Below are 25,635 nucleotides of genomic sequence, written 5' to 3' on the forward strand. Positions count from 1 at the left end.
TTCTTATTTTACAAATACCATTGTAATTTGGGACCACCTGAAAAACTATCGATTGGAACACAAAGAGGATCAGAAAAATTGACATTGAGCACTCTTGGGAAATAATACTTCCCCTTTTGAAGAATCTACTGTATTCATACTGAGAAGAAGGATTTGATGGGTTAATTCATTAGTCTTTTTTCTCACCTCCATGCTTGCACTGTTCACATCCTCCCTGCACTCTAATGATGACAGCTGTTTGACACACTAATCTTCCAGCATTCAGTGTTGTCCGGGTTGTTCAGGCATAGAATAAGAGATGTAGAGGAGCACTTTCTTGAGGCCTGAATGGTGTTAGTCATTTCAGTAGATGTATAGGGTTAGTAAGCATCACTGAGATTCCGATCCTTAACAATTCTTTATTAAATTTGCTTTTGGTGTATTTGCAACTGCAGGGCCCTCTGCATCCCTCTTACTTAGGTACTAAGGTGCCCCTTTCTTCCTTTTCCTGTGTTTTTACTAAAAGCAGCATGAAGAAGATTTACTAACATTGGCAGGGTTTTTTCAGTACTGAAGAGGTTAAATTATCCTTGAAATATATGAAATCTTGTGGGCCTATGTATATTTGTTGTCAATTATGAAGATTTTCCTATGAGAATCAAATTATGAATTAATTCTTTGAGGTGTGACCAGACCTTATAGTTTTTTTTTATACCCTCTATGGAGTCTAGCCAGACTTAGTCATATAAGAGGCCATTAGTACTAGACATATGAGTATTGCAATAATTCATTTTTAAAATATTTGATAAATGTGCATTTGCTACTCTAGCAAAGATATTGGAACTTTGCACTTAAATAAATGAAAGTAAGAAATGTGGTCTTTTAATAATCCAAGTGTCAGCTTAAATGTAAGGGGTATAAAATGAAAAAAAGAAAAACAAGGTTTGGCCGTGGCCTGTTGGCTCAGTGGATAGAGCTTCGGCCAGCATGCAGGGTTCAATCCCCGGTCAAGGCACACATGAAAAGTGGCCATCTGCTTCTCTTTCCTTCTTTCTCCCTCTTCTCTCTCTCTTTCCCTCCCACAGCCAGTGGCTCACTTGATCCGAGAGTCAGCCCCAGGCACTGAGGATGGCTCTGTTGATCTGGAGCATTGGCCCCAGATGGGTTGCCGGGTAGATCCGGGTCAGGATGCATGCAGGAGACTGTCTCTCTAACTTTCTTCCTCTCACTTAAAAAAAAAAAAAGACTTGTAATGCCCCAATAAAGTAGCATGCAGATATCCTGAAATAGTCCTGCTGTCTCACTGAAGACATTGGTCTAAAATCACTTGTTCAATTCTCACTTTGATGTAGAAGATGTCACATGCTCTGGAAGTGATTTCTGATTATTTTCCTCATAGTATTGCCACACCTAAAAATAGTTTTTCAAGTGAATTCCAGCTCTCACCCATCTTTCTTGAAACTCATGACTCTTTCATAATTACTAAAAATATCTTTTTATTCATAGCCAGAGAACTAAAAAGTCAGAATATTAATCATTGAAAATGTTGTGTAAATTCATTTTAGATCTCTGAATTATCTGAATTAAGATTCCAAATAACTTTCTACTGGAAACTCAAGTTTCCAAAATAATATCTGGCCACAGTTATGATGATCTTAAAATATATTACACTAAGTTAAAGTTTTTGTTTAATTTGTGATATTTCCTCATTGAGTTGATTTTCTTAAGTATTTTAAATCAGTAACTCAGGTTAGAATAACTCAATCATTTGCTATGACAATCTAGACCTATATGTTTTTATATTGAAATGTGTCTTCAGATGTGTACTTCTTTTGCAATTTGAATTCCTGTTTTTCTCTGGAAAAGCAGTCTCTTTGGACAATATTGTCTTTCCCGTGTTAGCGGATCCATAAAACTCGCTGAAAGCATTAGAGTGTGCAGACACTTAAAACTCAGAGTTCAAGCCATTTTAATTACCCAGCAGACTCCTTTCTTTCTTCATAGCAGCAAAATTTGAGTCCTTCCAACTGCCAGGCAGATGCTACCTAAGTGTGGCCTCCGTAGTCATTAGCCCATAATGAATCTATTAATTGAATATGTAAGTTTGGCTAATTAGATGTAAGACATTTCTTCAGATTTAAAGGGTAATAATAAAAAATTTAAACTGTAACACCAGATCAAGCATTTAAGAACTGATAAATGTAAACTGGAAAGTGCACAATTCCAATATAAATTAGTTAATTGCCTCTGTTAATTAGGTGAAATACATTAGCAGAAAGGTCAACCCATTTGAGGCTTGATGTGTTTTTTAAATAGTAAATTAAAAATAGCAAATCAAGGAGCACTAGAAAATGGGAAGCATGGAATCCATTTGTCTAATCCAGAGGTTGCAGTGTGGGCTCAAGTCACTGCACAGAGTTAACCTGTCGTGGGGTAACCAGTGGCTCTCAAATCAAGCTGTGTATTATACACACCAGAAAGCTTTGTTTAGGCCCTGGCCGGTTGGCTCAGTGGTGGAGCGTCGGCCTGGCGTGCAGAAGTCCCGGGTTCGATTCCCAGCCGGGGCACACAGGAGAAGCGCCCATCTGCTTCTCCACCCCTCCCTCTCTCCTTCCTCTCTGTCTCTCTCTTCCCCTCTGCAGTCGAGGCTCCATTGGAGCAAAGATGGCCCGGGCGCTGGGGATGGCTCCTTGGCCTCTGCCCCAGGCGCTAGAGTGGCTCTGGTCACAACAGAGCGACGCCCCGGAGGGGCAGAGCATCACCCCCTAGTGGGCAGAGCGTCGCCCCCTGGTGGGCGTGCCGGGTGGATCCTGGTCGGGCGCATGTGGGAGTCTGTCTGACTGTCTCTCCATTTCTAGCTTCAGAAAAATACAAAAAAAAAAAAAAAAAAAGAAATCTTTGTTTAAAACATCAGTACCTTGGGCCCTTTTTAGATTAATCGAAATCTCTGGAGTTGGGACCAGGCATCCATATTGTTAAAAGCTGCCTAAATTATTATAATGGGAATCTGGGTTCAAAATAATTGGATTATTCTGTGACATTCACAGAATAATGTCTGACCCTCCAACTAAGCAGGAGTCAAGTGGCCACATCGATCTATAGCAGGTATTTGAGCATTAGAAACATGACCTAGAGTCTTACTTAATGCTCTCTTTTCTTCCTAAGAGGGAAAAAATAAGCTGCTTTGGTCCCTCCTCTATTTTCTCTTCTGAGTGGGTCTGCACCAAAGAGTCTTAGACTTGAGAACATTTAACTCGGCTTTGGGAAGTAGGAGGCAATCTCAGCTTCAGCTGTTTGCTTTGGGGAATTCCAATTTTACAAGCAATTAAACTTAATGGATAACATTAGTTACCTTTACACTAAAAAAATTGTCAAAGGAGTTCTTTGTACAGACCTATTTTGGAAAACATTATCTTTATTTCTTGCATCTTATATCTCCCATAGCACCTAGAAGAGTATAAGGTCCTTGGCAAGCCTCAATAAGACTTTTTTTAAATTTATTTTTTAGATTTTATTTACTCATTTTTTAGAGAGAGAGAGAGTAGAGAGAAAGAGAGAGAGAAGAGAGGGGGAGGAGCGGTAAGCATCAACTCCTGTATGTGCCTTGACTAGGTAAGCAAGCCCAGGGTTTTGAACCAGCGACCTCAGCATTCCAGGTTGACGCTTTAGTCACTGTGCCACCGCAGGCCAGGCCAATAAAACTTTTTGTGAATAGGTTGTCTCCCTTCTGACTCCTCTTTCACTTTCACGCTGTGCTGCATATTCTGGCTTCTTTCCTGTCTTGTGGCCCTTGAATAACTTCACATATACAATTACTGTTATTCCACAGACTTCTTTTTCTTTTTTTTTTGTGCCATTCAGACTTTTTGTCAATGCTTGGCTCATAATGTAACATCAATGAGTATTAGTAGTTATTCAAAGCTATTTGATTGATAGAGGGGGGGGGGGTAAATCCAGATTTAGCAACAGCAGCCAAGGCATCACAGATGCTTTGAAAGGGGGAGGTGTATTCCTGAAGCTCCTCCTCTGTACTTGGGGCTGGAAATCCAAACTGGACGTCTGTTTACTGACTTCTCCAAATGCTTCCCAGTTCTGCCCTGTGCCTTTCACGGGTTGAACTGTGTGGTTGAAAAGAAAGAGGCTGGAGTTCCCCCTCTGTTGTCAAGACATTGAAAGTGTTCCTCCTTGTCTTTTTCAGTGGCTCCTTTCAGGAAACAGTAACTGTTCATTCAGTCTTATTTTCCAGTGAACATGAAGATAGATTGCAATATCACCAAAATTCATGCGGAAATTCCTTATGCCCAAAGACCCTTCGGTGAATGACTATATAAGGGCAGAACTTGGGAAAGAAGCTTCTGTTTAAGAATGGGACAGTCCCCAAGTAAATAGTAGTGACTAAGAGTTATGTGTGGATGTAAAGATTTTAAAAGTAAGAAGAAAGATGCAAACTAAGGAACATGAAATAAAAACAAAAGAGCAAACTTAAGTTAGTAGCATGCCACGCACTTATTTGGGTGAGAAAAAAAATTCTGACGCTTGCCTACTAGTCACTCTTCCTCACCTAAAGTGACAAAAAATAGTTGCTTCCAATCCCAGGTACATCTGTGTTACTTGTTCTCTGACTCTGCATTAAAAGTCAAAAGATTTTTTAATAAAAGTCCCTCTCCTTAACTGTCATCCATAATTTGTCTGCATTCTGAGATATTTTTTTCTCCAAAGTAATTCAAATTAAAAAATGTAACATCTCCAAAGATTGCTCATCAGTAGCAGATAAACTATAATATATTGAATTCAAGCTATTGGTTTTTAAATATTCCCTTGCACATACATACTATGAACTGCAGAGGGAGCTAATGCCTTTTTTCCTCAGGCCATTCAGAAAATGAAGGGGCATATCTGGATTTTTAATATTTCCCTAAACCTCTTTTTTTTTCTTTTTTTCTATTAATTAAGAGACAGGGAGGTAGAGAAACAGTCTCTCGCATGCACCCAGACCAGAATCTACCTGGCAAGCATCCTACCAGGCGATGTTCTACCCATCTGGGGCTGCTTCTCCGTTGCTTGGCAACTGAGCTATTTTAGCACCTGAGGTGAGGCCATGGAGCCATCCTCAGCACCTGGACCCAACTTTGTTCAAACTATTCAAGCCATGGCTTCTGGGGGAGAAGGGGAGGAAAAAGGGAGAAAGAGAGAGATAGAGAGAGAGAGAGAGAGAGAGAGAGAGAGAGAAGGGGGAGGGATGGAAAAGCAGATGGTTGCTTCTCCTGTGTGCTCTGAGAATCAAACTCAGGTCTTCAACATGCCAGGCTGATGCTCTACCACTGAGCCAACTGGCCAGGGCCCCTCAACCTCTTAAGTGAGATTATTGATACAGTACTGAGCTCATCTCTGCACCTAGATTGAAGCCTTTAAACATCTATGAGGTGGAACTGGGCTCTATAACAAAGACAAACCTAATTCCCACTTTTAAAGTAGTCTCTTGAGGTTTCCAAAAGGTAGAGGATATATTTTAAAAGGCAAGAAATGTGTTTTGTATCAAAACATAATTTTTGGAGTCATAACCAATTATGAGTATACTCCCTGCAACCATAAATACCCCTTTTCATAGATTATAATGACCAGAGGCCACAGAGGGGCATGAGGGACTTAATCTGTAGAGAATTTTTATAGTTAATAAATGCCACAATCTCAACCGCTTTCCTTGTAGATGTTGGAAGGAAAAGGATAATTAAGTGAGCATTTAGATCCCAAATAAAAAGTTAATATTTGCATTAAATAAAAATATAAGTGAATTTATTTAATAGAAGTTTTCATGAGTTCAAAATATTTCATTAAGCATTTCTAGATTGAAATATGTAGAGCTCTATACAAGTTTTTGTTAATAAATTAAATATCGCTTCTCTAGAAATATACCATGCATTAAGCTTTCCTGTTATAGTTTTCAGGAAACATTTCACATAAAGTAGTCCAGCATATCCCATTTGAGATGAATGAGATCATTAGGAAACACTTATATCTGAAATAAGCGCTCATTCTGCGTACAACCCAAGGGAGCTAATTTTTTAAATATTTCAAACAATGTGCCCCTTTCAAATCATTAGACTTAGAGACATTTAAGGAACTGATTCAATTAACCCAGAAGAGATAAATGTTATAATGTATGATTTATTTTTGCAGATAAATTGAAATGCCAGTGTGTCGCTTAGAAAAGGTAGGCTGTCATCACGGTTAGTAACAGGAACAGGAAGGCCATCAAGCAGGGCCACCCGAATCTGAAATAGCTCCTGAACATGGAAGCTTGAAGTTCAAGCCAGGCATTCAGTTACTATCAATACTAGTAGTATTCCTTCTTTAGAAGGAATCTTAATGCTCTATTCAGTTTCCCTCATTGATTTCGAAAGCATATTTCTCAAATAAGGAATACTTTCCTTTCTTAACTAAAAAACTCCTAAATTTCTATGGTTTCATATCTTAAAGTCAAACTTTACATTAAGCTAATGCCTTAAAATTATAGTTTTGCAGTCTATTATTTAGGTGAGAAAATATGAGATAAAAATTTATTTTTCTCCTGTACAAGTCCAGGATAAGGGCTCAAACAGGCCTAATAAATTGTTTTCACAAGGAAATAAACAGAGCTTGTTGGAGATTACATTCCTTTGCATAGAAGGTTTTAAACAATATGTATCCTAACATTAAATAATTACAGATGGGGAGAGAGTGGCAGAAACATTATAAGGGTGAGAAAAAAAAAAAAAAAAAAAATATATATATATATATATATATATATATTTTATTTTACAAAGGCAGAGATTGACAGGGACAGAAAGACAGGAACGGAGAGAGATGAGAAGCATCAATCATTAGTTTTTCATTGTGACTTCTTAGTTGTTCATTGATTGCTTTCTCATACATGCCTTGACCGCGGGCCTTCAGCAGACCGAGTAACCCCTTGCTGGAGCCAGCGACCTTGGGTCCAAGCTGGTGAGCTTTTTGCTCAAGCCAGATGAGCCCGCGCTCAAGCTGGCGACCTCGGGGTCTCGAACCTGGGTCCTTCCACATCCCAGTCCGACACTCTATCCACTGCGCCACCACCTGGTCAGGCGAGAAAAATATTTCTTAACCAAACCAGGGAAAAGACTGAAATTGAAAATTTAGCAATCCAGAGGTAGTTGTGGGGAAGACTGCCACTTTAACCGTTTTGAAATCTACAGAGGAAATCAGAAGATAATAAAATAAGATAAAAGAGACACGAGGAGGAAAGAGTAAGAGAGCAAGAAGAGTTGTTAAGGCAGCCTTAAAAGTAAGTAACAGAAGAATAAATCCTACGGACAGAAACCAAGAGGACATATAGTGTCCCCATCTTGAATTAAAGAGTTGGGCAGAAAAAAAAAAAAAGGCTGCAATTATGAATTGACGACAGGGGAATTTTTCTGAAAAAAGGCTGAAATTGTGAATTGAAGACAGGGGAATTTTTCTGAAGATGATTATATGAAGAAAAGTATTCTTAAACATCTATGATTAGGCCTGTCTGGTTTGCTTAGTGGATAGAGCATTGGCCTAGCGTGCGATCCCAGGCAGGGCACACAGGAGAAGCCACCATCTGCTTCTCTTCCCTCCCTCTCCCCTTTCTGTCTCTCTTACCCTCTCGTAGCCAGTGGCTCAATTGGTTTGGGCCTAGATGCTCAGGCTCCGTTGGTCCAAGTGTCAGCCTCAAGTGCTGAAGATAGCTTGTTTGGTCCCAGCATTGGCCCCAGACAGGGGTTGCTGGGTGGATCCCTGTCAGGGCGCATACGGAAGTCTGTCTCTATATCTCCCCTCCTCTCACTTAAAAAAAAAAAATTATTACCCGAAAGGTTTATAGTAAAAGATGGGGCAAAGCAAAAGAAAATCTAACATCAAGAAAAGAAAATGTTTTTTAATCACAGGCTACAGGAAAGTTACTTCCACTTACTCAAGAAGTAGTCAAACAGGGCCATAGGAAGTTGTTTGTCTTTTGATCCTATCACGCAACAAAAATTGTTATTAAATAGTTACTATGTGCTCCATTCTGTTTTAGGAATTGAGGGTAGGAACAAGAGAAATAGACACAGTCACTGTGCCCATCACTTTACTATCTAGTTGGAGAGCAAGTCTCACATAAAGTAGCTATCAGAGGATGATTCAAATCAGTCTGCCATCTGTCACTGTACTAGATCTTTTGGAAATGTTTATGAAAAGACAAGAGATTCTCCCTTTCCTGCCTGGAGAAGAAGGGAATCTCTTTATTTGCTCTACCTCACTGTGGGACAAATGCTAATAATTCCATATACTGTTTCCTTTTTGGGAGAGATTTTCCAGCCATGGTGATACAACTGGAGTTAGCAAGCAATAAGTGGGTCAAGGATAAACAACCCATCTTATGCTTTGGGAAGAAATATAAATCAATGGTTTTTAGTTTGTGATAGTCGTGTGTGACAATCTTCATTTATCAGTTTGTTACAGATTTCCCTCTTCTCCTCTTCTGATGGTTTCTCAATGTCTCAAGAATTCATGTCCCTATAATCTTGAGTCTACTGCCTTTGCCTGCTTCTCCTCCAGCCACATTGATGTTTCTAAAAAGTATTGTCATATCTCTATGCCTTTGCTCTTGTGGACTCTTCTGCTTATACTGTCCTCACCTCTCCTTTAAGGCCCAGCTCAAAGGTTAGCATTTCTGGAGAGCTGGCATCCATGACAGGGCACCCAAATCATGTTGTTGATGCTCTTTTACAACCTTTCCCCCAAACCTCTCATAGTCAGTGACCTACCTCTCTGTGGGGAAGGTTTTCAAGCTCACTGATGGCAAGGGCTGTCCTTCATTTGTAACCCACCCTCCAGCACATTGCCTTGCATTGGAAAGCGCTCAAAGCATGTTTGCAAAATTATTCTACTGGTATTATTGATTTATTTCCCTTGCTGATGCCTTTTCCTTCTCTCCCCAACTAATTTGAAGACTGCACTCTTTTATTCCTCAGTTGTATCTCTAACCTTCCAAGGCTTTAATAAAAGTGTATCTCATGAACATACACTGTTATTAAGGCACAATTTTTGGTGATAGCGATCCCCTGTAAATCAAGATCTTTCAACTGCCTAAAGTAAGGTCCCTAGTTCCTTCATGAAAACAATTCATGGCCTTAATCAGTTTGCTCAGTGGATAGAGCATTGGCCTGGTGTGCTGAGGTCCAAGGTTTGATCTCCAGTCAGGGCACACATGAGAAGCGACCATCTGTTCCTCTTCCCCTCCCTCTCCCCTTTCTCTCTCTTTTCTCCTCTCTCAGTCAATGGCTCAATTGGTTCGAGAGTTGGCCCCAGGCACGAGGATAGCTGGTTGATTTGGCTGTCTCACTTTCTATTCTCCTCTCTCTTAAAAAATGAAAGAAACAAGAAAAAGGAAGGAAGGAAGGAAGGAAGGAAGGAAGGAAGGAAGGAAGGAAGGAAGGAAGGAAGGAAGGAGAAAAAAGAAAAGACAAAACAACTCAGGTAATCTTGGGTATATACTTTGAGTTCTGAGAAACTGGAAGTTATTTCTATAGTCCTAATACTAATGAATTTTTTCTATTTCTATTGTTTAGCATCCAATAACCGAGTATTAGTTTTAGGTACTGAAAGTATTTAAGGCAAGATCTTTTCTGGCTGACAGTGAACATCCAAAGAAATGGGGTTCTAGGAACTCTGAAAATGTCATTTAAGATAAGAATCAGTAGGCCCCGATCCGGCTTAAAATAGGAGTGATGAGGAGTAATGACCTATAGAGAGATCTTTTTTATTTGGACCCCAGATTTAGCACACTCAGCCCTAATTCCATTCTGGTATGGGGTCTCTGGGTTCTTGAGAGACACTTACATGCTGACCTTTAGGCTCCCATAAACTAAAAGAAGGCCTATTTGAACTACAGAATCACTTAATATAGGGGATGTAAATATGGGAAGCTCACCCCCAAAGGGTTGTTAAATGAGAAGCACGATGTCCAGAGGGATGATAGCTGTTAGCATGAAGAACAGAAAAAGCAAAACAAGTCTATCTTTGTGTGTTTTGGGGTGAGGAGCATAAGGGCTGGAAGGAAGAATCTGAGAAGAAAGATTAGAGGGACGAATGAAATATGCAATCCTAAGGACCAGTGAGGACCACGGCCAGCATCCCCCCAGAGCAGCCCGGATCGCCCGGGGCGGCCCTGGCCGGCAGAGGGCAGCAGCTGGGCGGGAGAAGCCTGCCGAAGGCCGCGCAGAGTCGACTGGCTCCCGGGGATACTAATTTTGAGTGTGGGGCGAGGAACTCGCACTCATCATTTCCCGTCCCGGGCCCTGCGGCCAAGGCGAGTGTTGGGCTCGGTCGGAGGACCCCCGCGGCCTGCCCTGGAGAGACAAGCTGAGGGCTCCCCTTTCTGGCCCTGGGAGAAAAGGAGAACTGGAGTTTGGAGTGTCCCGGGACGCGGGTGGGAGGGCATCTCTGCGCCCCCTGCAGCTGCGCCCCGGGTTTGTCCTGCGGACACCTCGCGCCCCGCCGGTTGGGGCCCCGCCAGCCCCCTGCCGCCTGGACTCCGGGGCCACGACCCGCGCCCGCCATCGGCCAAGGTGCGCCTCCCGCCGACGCCGGCCCGGCCCGAGTGGGACCGGCACCCGTCTCCGAGCCCCGCGGGGCCGCGGCGCAGGTTCGCGCTCCCGCCGTCGTGGACAGCGGCGGCGGCGTGGGCCGGTTCCCGCGGCCGGGAGCGGGGGGCACCAGACGCACTTGACCGTGGGCGCCGAGCGTCCCGGCCGGCGCGGGCTTTATGTAAATCGGGCTGTGCCCCCGAGTCCTAGGTAGGACGGCCCAGCCCCCGCGCCGCGGCCCTCACGTCCAATAAGAAGAGCCCCAGCTTGACACCTGCCTATATACAGGCGAGCGCGCCCCCGGCCCGCGGACCGCGCGCACCGCCCGCACCGCCCGCACCGCGCACACTACCCGCACCGCCCGCACTGCCCGCGCCGCGGGGCCAGCGACACCCCGGCCGCCACGATGACTTCCAGCAAGATCGAAATGCCCGGTGAAGTGAAGGCCGACCCCGCCGCCCTCATGGCGTCCTTGCACCTTTTGCCGTCGCCCACGCCCAACCTCGAAATCAAGTACACCAAGGTAAGCGGCCGGCGGGGCTCGGCCGTCCGCGGAGACTTTCTAGAACCTTCTTCTCTGCCTGTGTGTGATCTGTTACGGGGTGAGGGCGGCCTGACGGGTCGGGGGCTGGGGGGCCGGGGCCAGCCCGTCCGCCGGTGCAGCCGAGGGGACGCACCGTTCAGGGGACTAGGGGAGTAAGTCCCCCCGGGCTCTCGGGACACACCTCGGGGACTTAGCACAATTGGAAGCGCTGCGCTGAGGGGTCGCGATCAACGGCTCCCCCCCACCCCAAACCGCATCCACCGCCGCCTTCGGATCCGCTTCTCAGGGTCCCGACAGCTGTGGGGAAGGCGTCGGCCCCGCATCGCCTCCTCCAGTGGGGAGGGAGGGTGTCCCGCCCGGCTGGCCACGCAGCCTGCCGCTCTCCTCGGGGTCCTCCGCCTCCAGAGGCCGCCGGGCCGCCCGTCCCGCTCCGGCCCTCGGAAGCCCCGACGGTGCGGAGCGGCGCTCCCGTAGGGACCGTCCAGACACGCCGCGCTCTGAGCGGCTTCGCGGATATCGTGGGAACGTGCCTGCTGACCACAGCAGACCCAACGTCAGCGTTTCTTTCGCATTTTGTAGGCGGTGGCAGTCATTTGTGTAAATGAGCAGGTTCGCTTTTGAACTGAAAAAAATAAAATAAAATTCTTTTATAACGAACTCTTTACATCTTGCGTTTGTCAAGCAGTAATTTGTGGTGGTTGTTGCACCGCATTAAAAAAGAGTATGTGTTCGCTAATATGTATAAATTGAATTTACTTTCTAACCATGAATTCGACATAGAAAAATTATTAATTATGCCTATGCGGGATTATAGTATTGAGCATTTGGAGGGATTTAAAGTCATGTTTCTTGGAGTTCATTTTGCAGTTCTCTTGTTTGATTTTCTATTTCTTTCCGTTGATTTCTACCCTAAACTTCTCCCAATTAACTTAAACACACATTGAGCACACACAATATGGTTAAAGTTGTTTTCCATCATGCTTATTACAAGATAAACTAAATTTGTCGAGAAGTAAATTGTTTGCTTCTGACTTAATGGTTGAAAGAAATACAAAAAACAACGTCAGAATATTAACATTTTACTGGCATTGAGTTTTAGGTTACAAATCGGGGTGATTCATGTTTTGAGAGCCGATTTAGATGAAGTTGATGTACCCGTTAGTTTTTTTAGATGGTGTGACAAATTTTTGAAAGCCGTTTTAATGAGAGATCGTTAATAGTTACAGCCATTTAGGCATTGTTTGCATAAAAATAGTGCCAATGTGTGGCACATCTCTGGGTTCAGGAACAAGCAGGAGAGCCTGCAGCACAAACACTTTGTTTTATATGGGTCCCTAACTTCTTTAACTTCCTTTTAAAGTTCTTCAGATGCAAGATCTAACCTCTACTTTGGACAGAGGACCTAATCCTCAGATATGGAAGAGCTTGATTTTAGTTTTACTTTTGATTGGATTTTCCTCACAGTTCTGAAAGGAGTTTTAGGTATGCAGTAGGTATCTTCGGAATCTAATTTGGACGCTTTTCCAGTTCTTTTTTTCTCTAACTATCCCTGCTGTCTTGTTTCCCCCCAGTAGGAAGGACAACTGATTTATATAGCTAACTGAAGTCTTTAATGTGGAGTCTTTATGCTCAGGGGAGACTTTTATCCAGTATCCACTTTCCCACTTATTACAAAGAAAAACAATCAGAAATGAAATAATGGATTGTAACTTGATTCTTTAATTTGTGGGGAGGAGGCACCTTTTTTGGCTTGACAAACAACCCTCATAAACACTGAGTAATACTTACTAATCTAAAAGCGACCTCTTTTCACAAAACCCTGTAAAATCAGGTATCTGTTGACATTCCCAGCAGCTTTCCTCTTCAGCTCTTTAGTGAGACTTTTAAATTTTCTGAGACAAGCGTTGTGGGCAAGCAGTTTTTTTGTTTTTTTTTTAAAACAACGTAGAGCAGAAGCTGCTCTTTGGTAGCAGAGAGGAATGGTGAATGCTGGCTTACTTGAAAGGAAAGTAAGATTAATGGAGAGTTTTATAAAAATTCACTCTTGATCAGAAGTTAGGGAAATTATATTAGCAATTTTAAGCAAGAGAATGAACAAGGTAGAACAGACAGTTCTTTAAAATAGTGATTGCACATTCTCTGGGAACTTCTAAAAGGGTAATTAATGGTGAAAAATTATTATGCTGGAGTGCTTGTTAAATAACACCTTGAAAAGAAACAGCAATATTTGTGTCAGAAAAAAATGGTACAAGACAAACATAGATGGATCCTTAATCATTTTTGTCTTGTTAAGCAAATACATCTTTAACAACAGCTATTGTGATAGGATTTTTAAATGTGACTTTGGGACCAACATAAAGTCACTATTGAGAATTTCAACTAGCATGTGTTTAGGAAACTTTGCGCTGTGATCTTGCATTTCTCTGTATTTTTCACCATTCTCTTCCTTCTTCTAAAGCTATTTTATGGGGGTTTTTTGTAAAAGAGGAGTGGGAGAGATAATTAGAAAAAAGTTACTGCCTTTGTTTGTCAGGGGTCTAGTGAAAATGCTAAAAAATTAAAGTTCAATCTCCAAGAATGTTAAAAGTGCTAACCTCTTGGTTTTGTATGTATTGACTTTCAGGCAATTACATTTTGTTTTTAAAATAAGCCAGCCTCACTAAAGGTTCATTACCCATTTTTGACTAATGATCAATGATAATACCATTTTTGGAATGTGTCTGTTTTTATTTCCCTAATAAAGCAAGCCAGATCCCAAGTTTTAAAAGTAATTTCTTATTAAGGAATATGTTAAACAAACAAACAAAAAAGACTGCATTAGTCAAGAAAGAGTGATAACAGCAACAGCATGAAGGGGTGAGTGGGAGACTACCTTGAGGCAGAGAGAATGTATATACTCTGTTCCTTGTATCTTAAGAAGAATGCTTAACAGCTACTGGTAGGAGTCTGATTGCTTTTAGCTATGCTTTTATGAATTAAATATTTTCTGAGTTGTTTCTGTTTTATCAGTCTGGTTTTTAAGTTTTTTGTATAGATGAATATATCACAGGAATACACACATTGTAAAATCAAGCCTAGTACTTGACTGACTGCCCGGAACTGCAGAGATCTTTTCCAGATTCTTAGGTCCTTGGAAATTTTCTACCTTAATACTATCCCTACCGTCTCCATTGTCCCTGCCATCCAACAAGAACATCAAGTGTTATGTTTTACTCCAGCATCTGATCCTGTGGGGAGCTAGAACAGAGGGAAGGGGGATACTATTGGGTATTCACTAGAAGAGGAAAAAAAGGCAGTCAGCTGATAATCAGAGCTAATGTGTATTGGGTAACTATTTATTATCTTATTCAATCAACAACCTTTTATTGAACATCTACTGTTTTCAGGGATCAATTTCAATTTAGTTCAAAGGATATTTAAGTGGCTATGTTTCTAACTGCTGTGCTCTCCATTATGTTAGCTGGGCTGTGGAAGCATCCACCTTCTAGGAGTTTAGGGTCTTATTAGAAGAAGCATTGAGTACCAAAAATTAGTTGGTGGTAGTTCAGTTGAACAATGTAAAAATAACAAAACTGACGATAATACTTATAAAGTCACATTGTTTATAGGGCCTAATGGTTTACCTAGCACTTTCATACGTATCTTACAATTCTTGTACATTTTGAAGGAAAGAGAGTAGGAAGAAGTAAGAATAATTGATAAGAAAGACCTTGGCCTTGACTTTTAAAAATTGATAAAACTTTCCTCATTGTACCCTTTGCTTTTCCTAATAGCCACGTACGTTTTTTAAAAAAATAGAGAGATTAAATCTTTATTTTTTCTGTTATTTCTATTGCAAATCTGGGAAGAATATGAATTGGCTTACTGTCTTTAAGAAGGAGCTACCTTTGTGACTTTTGATTCCCTGACAACATTACTATTTTTGATGTTTCTCAGTTTTTATGTCAGGAGTAAAATTGTTGCCTGTCTCAGGGATTATTTCTTTATAAGATGGTGTGAGTCTAGTTGTTTCCAACCTCTAATCAAGATTGACTGTCTTGATCATAAATTATTAATCAGACTTTATATTTAGAGAGGGCCTTGCATTTTCAAAAAAATAGTTTTTTTTTCGTAATTGCACAGCTTTTTGATGTTGGTATCATTTCCATTGAATCCAGGGAAGCTGACCAGCTTCACTATAAGACATGAGTTAGATACTTCTCCTGGGGTCCTGCCTGCTCTAGTGTCTTCTGCCGTATGGACTTATAGAATCATCATTTGCTGAAGCACTTCTGTCTTTTCTTTCTATAAAGTGAGAAATTAATTTTTCAATTTGAGAGTAGATTCTCTGAAGAGTCTGTTCTGTGAGGTCTCATTTCTTTGTAACCAGGTATAAGAGTAGCCAGGCATGCATTAGACAAACACGACGATCAAACCATGACCAAACCAAAAACACCTCAAGGACCAACATCACCAGTTTTCTGTCAAGTCTTTCTTAGTTGGATAATGAAATACAAATACGGTAGGTATTTTTGTCCTTTTAGTTATTTTAATGACAGCTTGTAAAGGTCAGTAAACTACAGAGTACCTAATTTTGTAAATAAAGTGTTATTGGAACACTCACTCAGTTACATATTGTTTGTGGCCACTTTTGGACTACAATGGCAGAGTCAGGTATTTTCAGCAGAGACCATATGGCCTGCATTTTAGAAAAAGTTTACAAGCTCTTACAAAAAGAAAGGTGTGAGTTAAAATAGGCCTTTGTTCAATTCAAATATGTGCTGAATTAGCTATGTGAACAGTTACCATGGTGTCTCTGCTCAGGGGGTTTCTTCATTCGGTGTCAATTTCTACATCTGTCAAAACTGAGATAAATGGTATCTACCTTACCTGGCTGTTGCCAGGACTAAGTGAGCAAGTGTGTGAAAGTAAATGGCATATAATAACAACCAGCCAAGGGGCTAATTCCATTTTGTTTTCATAAAGTGATGATTACATTTGTAGTTCCAAATTAATAGAGGCCTATTAAAAAAGATCAGAATTGCCTTGGCCCAGTTAGCTCAGTGGTAGAGTGATGGCCTGGCATGTGGAAGTCCTGGGCTTGATTTCTGATAAGGGCACACAGGAGAAGCGACTATCTCCTTCTCTCTCTTTCTCTCTCTCTCTCTCCTATCTCTCGCTCTTCTCCCACAGCCTTGGTTCAAATGGTTTGAGCAAGTTGGCTACAGGTGTTGAGGATGGCTCCATGGCCTCCCTCAGGCACTCAAATGGCTCAGTTGCTGAACAATGGAGCAAGGCCTCAGATGGGCAGAGCATCGCCAGGTGGGGGCTTGCTGGGTGGATCCTGGTTAGGACGCACGCGGGAGTCTGTCTCTCTGCCTCCCCATTTCTCACGGGGAGAGATGAAAAAAATCAGAATTGTATGATAAATGACATTTTAAAAACAAGCTGTTGTTTAGTATTTTAATTAGTCATAAGAATTTAATGATCTGCATAGCTTGTATGTTTACATGGGATTTTTATCAAATGGGATCCCTTGGAGGCTTCCCTACCAACGTATTATCTTTACCAAAAAGTTACCAAATCAGTTTCCCAGCCAGCACAGTCATGTACCACACATAATGGGTGGTTAGGTTAACAAGGGACTACATTTACTATAGTGATTCTGTAAGATTAAAATGGAACTGAAAAATTCCTGTCCCCTACTGATATTGTAGCCATCATAACGTCGTAGCCCAATGCATTACTGTTTTGTGCCACTTCAGCCTATCAATCGTCATGCTCTTAGCTAGAAATGCCTGGGGGGTGTTCATATGCCCTTCCCATGTGCTCCACAGCACTGTGAGGTCTTAAGGAAAGTGTGCATGTGCTAGGGTTTCACACGGGCTTGCTCTTTATTGGTGAATTCAAAATATAAGAGTAGGAACTTAAAGCATGGGGAGACAAAAAGAAAAACCAAGTAGCCTAACACAGTCAGTTATCTAACTCAACCAAAATTTCTAAAACAAAAGAGCCTCAGTGCCAGGAGGTGGACTGATTTTTTTTTATCCAGTCATATGACTGGCATTGTGTGCATTCCAGATGGCCTTCCTAGAAGTGGATGCCTCAGCAATCAAAGCTTACACCAGGCACTGCGATTATAAAAGAAAAGCCAACAGTCAGGGCTTAAGCTATAATTACTCATGTGTTTGTGGTGATGCTTGTGTAAACAAACCTACTGCTCTGCCAGTCACATAAAAGTGATGTACAGCATAGGGAATATAGTCAATAATATTGTAATACCTATGTGTGTTGCTAGACAGGTACTAAACTAATCAGGGTGACCTCTTTGTAAGGTATCTTAAGTGTCTAATCACTATGTTGTACACCTGAAACTAATATAATATTGTATGTCAACTGTAACTGGAAAATAAATTTTAAAAAAGTACAGTATAGACATGCAGTACACTAGTAGTCTATATCATCTAGGTTTATGTAAATGCACTCTTAGATATTTACACAAGATCAAAATTGCCTAACAATGCATTTCTCAGAATGTATCCCCATCATTAAGCAGCACAAGATTGTATTTTAATAATCAATTTAGGTATCTGACACTTGTGCCAAAATTCAGCATTAATATGCCTCAGTATACCCAACTGACTGGCCTAAATGTCAGCTTTCAGAGAGCCATTTCTGGTATTTTAAAGTTTGGACAAAGATGTTGCCAAGTCATTGGTGCATAAACCGAGGAAGTATGGCGGCATATGAAGACATTGTCAGAAGGAAGATGCTGTTTGGAAATGGGAAAGTACTTACATAATTTAAAACTGAAGAGACTTTCACTGGTCCTAACTGCCCAATTTTGGGGCACTTCACTTTACAGAAAGTAAAAGCACCGTGCAGTGACTATTTTTGAAAGACCTTCTAGCATTTCTGGCTGGACCGTTCAGTTGGTTGGAGCGTCATCCTGAAGCACAGAAGTTGTGGGCTCGATCCCCACTCAGGGCACATACAGAAACAGATCAATGTTCCTGTTTTTCTCTCACTCTCTCCCTTCCTCTTTCTAAAAATATCAATTAAAAAATTTAAAAAAGAAAGACCTTTTAGCATTTTTAAAATTTCTTTATTTGATGGATGTGACAGGTCATTTCAAAGCCAGTCATTTCCTTTCAAACACCAAGTCTAATGCATATAGAAATGATTGTCATAATGTCATTTTGATTAATTAGAAAATTTTTTTAAATTTATTTTAGCATGAGAGGAAGGAGGAGAGAGAGCACGTTAGAGACGGCATCATTTATCCTGCATAGGCCCTGACCAGGGACTGAACCAGCAACCTCTCTACTTCCAGACGATGCTCTAACCAACCGAGCTCTATGACCAGGGTTCATCTTGATTAATTTTTAGTTGCCTTTTTAGACGTATCTTTGAGCTGTGTTCCACTTTACCTTTCAGATTGATGAGGTTACCCAAATTGGGAATTTCTTACCTCTGGTATTTCTCTGTTGTTGGTGTTTGGCCTGAGTTATGTTCAAATTGTTTCCCCTCAAAATCTTAACTCTTAGTAATTTATTTACAGCAAGTCTCTGTGTGTCACATGATTTGGAAACACTTCCCACCTTTGAAAATTCCTAGAGGAATAATAATTGGGTGCTTCCACCATCTAGACTTTTGTTAGGCTCTCAACAAAACTTCCCTGGGACTAAACACAGGGGTTTATTGATCTTTGTAGAATGTGATTGAAAATTAGAATGTCATGGGTGAACATTCTAGTTTTTATTAAAGAAGGAAGCTTTCCTTTCCCTACAGTAAAGCCCTGTTACCCCAGGAAGTAGTTACCTGCTCTATTTCCTTTCCTCATCACAGTTTGACCTTAGCAGTTTCTTTATCCCTAGATCGCTGGTGAGATAAAACCTATTGTCCCTTTGAACCTGGAAACACCTGTCTGTTATTTAGAAGAATTAGAATATCATCAGTACCAAAACACTTTCCTCTGATAATAAAATATAGGGGAAAAAATTTCAAAATAATTAAAAGATTATATTCTTGTATATTTTTTCTCATACATAAATTTGATGTCTAGTCTAAGTCTTCTGATTTCAAATCCAATGACTTTTAGAGTTTTCTTGCCCCAGGTTATTTCTAGAGGTTTCTTAAAAATTAAACTGATTCCAAAAAATGGTATAAGTTGTATAGCTCTTCCCACAGGTAGAATGGAACCTACCTTTGCATAAATGGATCTGTCAAAATGTGGTGGATTTAGTAAATACACTAACATGCAAAAATAAATCACTTTCCTTCTTCCGCAGTCCCCAGCACCGAAACACACACCAGGGCTGTAGCCTGAGGTGTGAGTAAAGATCGAGAATTGAGGGTGGGAAGGCAGAGGGGAAATAACACCTTGCCTGTGAAGACAAAATTATGAGATGTCTAAAGAATCTACAGAGGATAACATAAAGCCTTATTTCCCTAGATATGAAAATTGGACTTCCTCACTGAATCCCTTTGGGGAGGACATCAGGATCCAGTGTGAGATGGTTAAGTTCCCTGACAAGCCTGATGCCAGTGAATTCTGCCTTATTTTTATCTTAGAGTCTGATACCAATGTAGCTTGATTTTTAGAGGAAAGTTTATATCTAATTGTATTATCTTGGGGTCATTTTTATGTTTAACTACAGCCAGAGCTACCTTTTTGCTTCCCTTAATTTATTCATTTGTTTATTAATTTGCATTTATAGAGCCTCTTGAGTACAAAGTGCTTGTTAGTCACTGTCTGGCACAAAGACACACAGAAGCAGCCTCTGTCCTAAAGAGGCCAGAGGATTCCCACTTGGGCATGGGGTGAAGACATGTGCACAGATAACGATGGGCATGAGAGAAGATGCTAAATGCTTGAGATGAGTGCACTTTAAGCACCAGGAAGAATCAGAAGGTCAAGAGATGTTTGCGGCTCAGTAGGTCATGAGCATACTGTATTGTTAGACATACTTGACAGGAAATGAAATGTTTCGATCATACAGAAGACTATAGACAGTAATATAGCAAACATACCTGTACCCAGATATGTTAGTTCTTAACATTTTACAGTGTTTGCTTCTAATTTTTTTTAAAGAAATACGTAAACTCCAGTTTTCCTCTCTACCTATTCCTTCTTTCCTCGGAGCCATGTATCTTTCCCATTGGTATATGTACATATATTCACAAACAATATATGCTCTTGTTTTGCATGTTGAATCTTCTTAGATAAATGGTAGCATTTTGTATAAATCCTTCTGCAATTCGATTTGCTTGCTTAATATACTCAGTATTCACTTATGCTGTTGCATGTACCTATAATTTATTCATTGTTGCATAGTATTCCGATCCTTGAATATAGCACAACTTTTCATTCTTCTACTTTGACATTTAAGATACTCTCATCATTTTATTACAACATGTTGCATTAAACATTCCAGGACATATTTCTAAAATATAAACTTAGAAGTGATATTGCTAACTCATGGGTATGTGTGTGTGCATATGCACACATACATACATACATACATACAGATAGATAGATAGATATACACCTACAGCTTAAATATGGAATGCCAAATGTCTGTCCAACATAGTTATAGTGGTTTCCACTGCCACCCGCAGTATATCAAAGTTCCCATTACTCTACATCCTCACCTATACTTAGTTCTCCTACTTATTAAATTTTGCTAGCCTAATGAGTGTGTAATGTTATTTCATTGCTGTTTTAATTTGCATTTCATTGATTTCTTGGGAAGTTGAGCATCTTTTCATGTATTTATTGGCCATTTGGCTTTCTTTGTGAATTGTCAAGTATATAATTGGCTCATTTCTGTTTGTGTAAGTGTATGTTTTCCCTGACTTGCAGCAATTTTTATATATTTAGGATTCTTATCCTTTAACAATTCTGTACTACAGGGGTCCCCAAACTACGGCCCACGGGCTGCATGCGGCCCCCTGAGGCCATTTATCCGGCCCCCACCGCACTTCCAGAAGGGGCACCTCTTTCATTGGTGGTCAGTGAGAGGAGCACATTGACCATCTCATTAGCCAAAAGCAGGCCCATAGTTCCCATTGAAATACTGGTCAGTTTGTTGATTTAAATTTACTTGTTCTTTATTTTAAATATTTTATTTGTTCCCATTTTGTTTTTTTACTTTAAAATAAGATATGTACAGTGTGCATAGGGATTTGTTCATAGTTTTTTTTATAGTCCGGCCCTCCAACGGTCTGAGGGACAGTGAACTGGCCCCCTATGTAAAAAGTTTGGGGACCCCTGGTACTATGTGAGTATTTTCTTACTCCTATGCTTTTTCTTTCTTCACTTTCTTTTCTGGTTGTATTGCCATATGGTTTTAAATAAAAAACAGAGAGTTTTTCTATTTTTAATGTTTAGTGCTATTGGTGTCTTAAGAAATTCATTCTTATTCCAAGTTTTTTCAAGATATTCCTTTCAAAGTTCATTTTAATTATTAAAAATTTTACCTTTTGCATTTGTGTCTTAATCCAATTGTAATTGCTATTTGTTTATGTATAAGATCACAGATAAATCTTAAGGACAAGTGAGGTAATATATAAGAAAGTTAGACAATATTAATGTGTCAAGAATCATTCAAAATTGTATTCTCTGCAATTTAAGAATCAGATTGCAGAATGTGTGGTTTTTCTTTAAGCTTAGTCTTCTCTATAATGGGAAAATAACAGAAACTAGTCCTACTTTTGTGGATGATTTTAATATATGTTGGTTTTCCTAAACTAAAAACAGTAATGCATTCCATAAACCTACCTTTAAGGAGTCATTTTAGAAGACTCTGGGATACATGATCATTATAACTTCATGCAAGACTAATTTCCCTATTTTTCTTACATTACCTAGAACAGAATGTGTACTCAAATGTTAGCTACTGTTCTTTTCTCTTTCTCACTATCACGCACACGCGCACGTGTACACACACACACACACACACCCACCACTTATTTTTGAAAGTCTATTACCTGGTAGACAGATGAATTCTTCACAATTTGCTATTTGTTTGTAAGACTGCAGAAAAAGTAGAGATGATAATGAAAATAATATAAAAATAATTTGTAATAGAAAGATCTTTTTCTTAAATAACTGATTTAATACTGTGCTTTATCCAGTGGTTTTCAACCACCGGTCTGCAGACCGGCACGAAACTTCTGGTGGACCAGCACCAGTCTGCGGACTGGGGGCTGGCAGTTGAAAATCACTGCTCCTGTTAGTTTAGAGAATTTAAATTATTCCTTAGCACCAGGTTTGAAAATAACATGACTTTGTATTTGGTTAATGTTTTAACTTACAGTGTTTTAAATTTAAAGCTGCTGTTGCACATTCAACTTTGTGCTTGTTATTTCGTTAAGTAATTTGATCTGTGTATGTGTGCATCTAATTCTGAGGAAGCTACTGAAGAATGAAATTTTCCAGCCTTAATACTGAATCTAGCCCTTCTGTGCATAGTACTTACATGATAACTAACAGAGTTGACCCCAGACTTTTGTTAGAATGAACCTATATTCCCTGAATGTGCACATTACACATTTGTACTCCTAAATGGTACAATTTTTTCCATGTATTATATTTTTGTGTAATTCCCTACTCCTAAACTGTACTAGATTATAAACCCCTATTCATCTTGATATTGCTGAAGCATCTAGCTCAGTGTCCCGTGGTGTAAATGCTTAAGAAATATTTGTTGAATGAGTCATTGTTATAGTTTATTATCAATAGTTGATGATAATATTTTATCATTAATAGCTATTAATGAATATTTATCATATTTTATCGTTAATAGATACTAATAACAGCTCTTATTATTAATACTCCAATTTTTGAAATGCTTTTCACATGATTACATTTAGTAATGTGGCAGTCCTATGAAATGGATATTATGTTAACGTCCCCATTATATAAGTGAGAAAATCAAGCATATTAAATTTAAATAATTTTTCCAGGCTCAATAGGTAGTAGGTGGCAGTTCCAGGACTCAAATAATCATCTTCCTTTCCTGCTCATAACAACAAGAACAAGCACAAGAGCCGCATTAAAGGCAATTAAATTTGAGCTCTTAGCTTATTGCTGAGTATTTTGCAGGATAATCTCAAGCTCGATTCTGTGGCTATAAATTCCAAATTTAATTCTAGTTGATATTGTCATAGCTGCCATTAGCAACACTTTCAACTTGACATAAAGATGAGGATGCTCATTCAAGCCAAAAAGGAAAGAAAGAATGAAAAGAAGTAAAGAATTAGGTATGAATCACCTGGGTAGGTGTGATTCTTTAGGCTATGATAAAAAACTGTGTTTTTAAGATTCTCACTGATTGGGCAGTCACACAGGGCCCTTAATAACACCTGCTTGTTTGTTTTTTCATTCAAAAAGTGCTTTTCTTTGTTATGGTTATTAGCTTCACTTGGGAGTAAGGATGTGTGAGACTGTTGAAAGCAGATATATTTCACATTCATTCTAATGCTTCTTCTCTCACCATAAGCCATCATTTTGTGGGAAAGCCACTTGTCAGAGAGTTGAGTAGGTATCTTCTTCTATCTTGTCTTGTCTTTTTTGAGCAATCATTTCTCACTAAAGCTTAACTATTAGTAGATCTATTACATGTGACCTTAGTGGGGATGCAGAATAGAGAAATAGAGAGTGGTCTCCAGAAATTCATGGCATATCCAAGCTTATAACAGAATTTCAGTGACAGAGGGTTACGGTGGTTATGATGCACAATTAATGTTTCATTGTAAATGGCTCAAAAATCCTTCTAAAGAAACTGCTAATGTCTTCTTTAAACCAGGTTTTATAGTCTCCAGATATCTCTTTCTCTCCTCTACTTTTCATAAAACTTATCCCTTCTTATCTTTTTCATCTCCTTTTCTATTTTTACAAACTTGTACTTTTCTTTTGCTTCCCTAAGTGTTCCTCTCAGGACAGGCTCTTGATGGCTCTCATTCCTTGGTGAGAATCATTACCTGTTTTCATAAAATGGTTAGTTATTCCTGGGAACCTTTGTAGTCAGCTCTTCCAGCTGTTGGCCTAAATGGTCCTTAGGGGGACCAGAAGCAATGAACCTGGAATAACCACATTTGACTTCTGTGAGCCCTCTTGAGAATTTAGTAATTACTTAATGGATTGAATTGGTGACATATACTATTTCAGATAGCACCCTGGGTTGCATTAAATTAACCTTCACAAATGGGTATTTATTGGTGTACTCTTAAAAGACTACATGTGTTAGCTGTAATTGCTCTTCCATGCTTCTCCATGCTGATAGGTATTTGTACTGAGTGAAAAATTTCTCAGATTAGAGCCAGGGTGGTAGTTCTAGCCATTTAGTGATGTGTGTGATTGTGTTCAGCACATTGAGCATAAATCCTGTCTTGTAAACAGCAGGGAGACTAATGAGGTTTGCCCACATTCTGGTATCATTACCAGGAATTTCAACACAAAAGGGAGAGGGCTTAGAAAAGAAGTACATAAAACAGAGATTTTTGGAACTCTTGAAGATCCGAACTAAGGAGTGAGAATATTCAACATTTAATATAAATGTGTATGTACAGATATGGGTAGAGAAATTACATTTAGCTAAAAAAGAAACCAAACATTCTGCTTTTAACGAACCCTTGCCAAGTCACTGACTCAGTTTTACAGAGAGCTAATGAGAGGCTTATTTATGAGTGTCTCTAATTGTGAGTGGTGTAAAGGGGATGGCTGCCGAAACAAGGAAGCTGTTAAAGTGATAGCACGCTTTCTGCTTTCTTGGAACTCCTCATTACTTCAGCCAACTAAAATTCACACCAATTTTAATTTTATAATTTTTGGATTGATTCTGTGGTTGTTGTTTTTTTATAGTAACAGATTACATTTGAATGCACCAATTCTTGCAAAAAGCCTTTCAAATGTGGTTTTTAAAGATTTATTTCAGATCTTTATTTTTATTATTACTGTTAAATAGCTTGTACTCTTGATAATGTCACATCAGGGAACCCCAAGGATGTCCTTATAATTACCAAAGAGGAGCTCATAGAAATCTGTTAGTGGATCTCCTTATATATTTGAGTAATTTAGCAGTGTCATAAAGATTACTGGACATCAAAATTTTGTTTTCGCTGAAGACTTATAGGAGTAGAAAGTAGAGCAGTGACTCCCCAGAGAAGTCTTCCTTTAAATGTTAGGGAAAATTTATTTTAACACTTGGCAATAGTGATAGAAAGAAGAGGTTTGTTGACACTTTTCTTCCAAAGCATATCAGCAGCTTTTCCGTTCGCCTGAGCTCATGAAAACCCCGGTAGGTCTGGGAAACTGTGTGGAGAGGGAACTTGTCAGGAGCTTACAGCTTTTCACTTGAGTCTAATAGAGACTTAGCACTTTGCAGGTCAGTGCCACTGCTATTTGTCTCTGACCTAAGAGATCTGGAGTTCTTCACATCAAAACCACATCTTGCTGAGCAGAGATCAAACGTAAGAAGGTAAGGATTCTGCCAGTGATTTATCATGCCAGGGAGAGTGATC

At 39.9% G+C, this 25,635-nt stretch overlaps 1 protein-coding gene across 1 annotated transcript in view; it reads left to right on the forward strand.

Moving 5' to 3' along the window:
* The first annotated feature begins 10,274 nt into the window (after positions 1–10,274).
* The window catches only part of ALDH1A2 (aldehyde dehydrogenase 1 family member A2), a 98,120-nt gene continuing 82,759 nt past the window's right edge, over positions 10,275–25,635 (forward strand). The window contains exon 1 of the mRNA XM_066341660.1: positions 10,275–11,109. Within this exon, the coding sequence (XP_066197757.1) occupies positions 10,993–11,109 (117 nt within the window). The 5' untranslated portion in view covers positions 10,275–10,992. The remainder of the gene's footprint in view (positions 11,110–25,635) is intronic.

Source organism: Saccopteryx leptura, chromosome 6 (genome assembly GCF_036850995.1).
Source record: "Saccopteryx leptura isolate mSacLep1 chromosome 6, mSacLep1_pri_phased_curated, whole genome shotgun sequence".
NCBI classification, from domain to species: domain Eukaryota; kingdom Metazoa; phylum Chordata; class Mammalia; order Chiroptera; family Emballonuridae; genus Saccopteryx; species Saccopteryx leptura.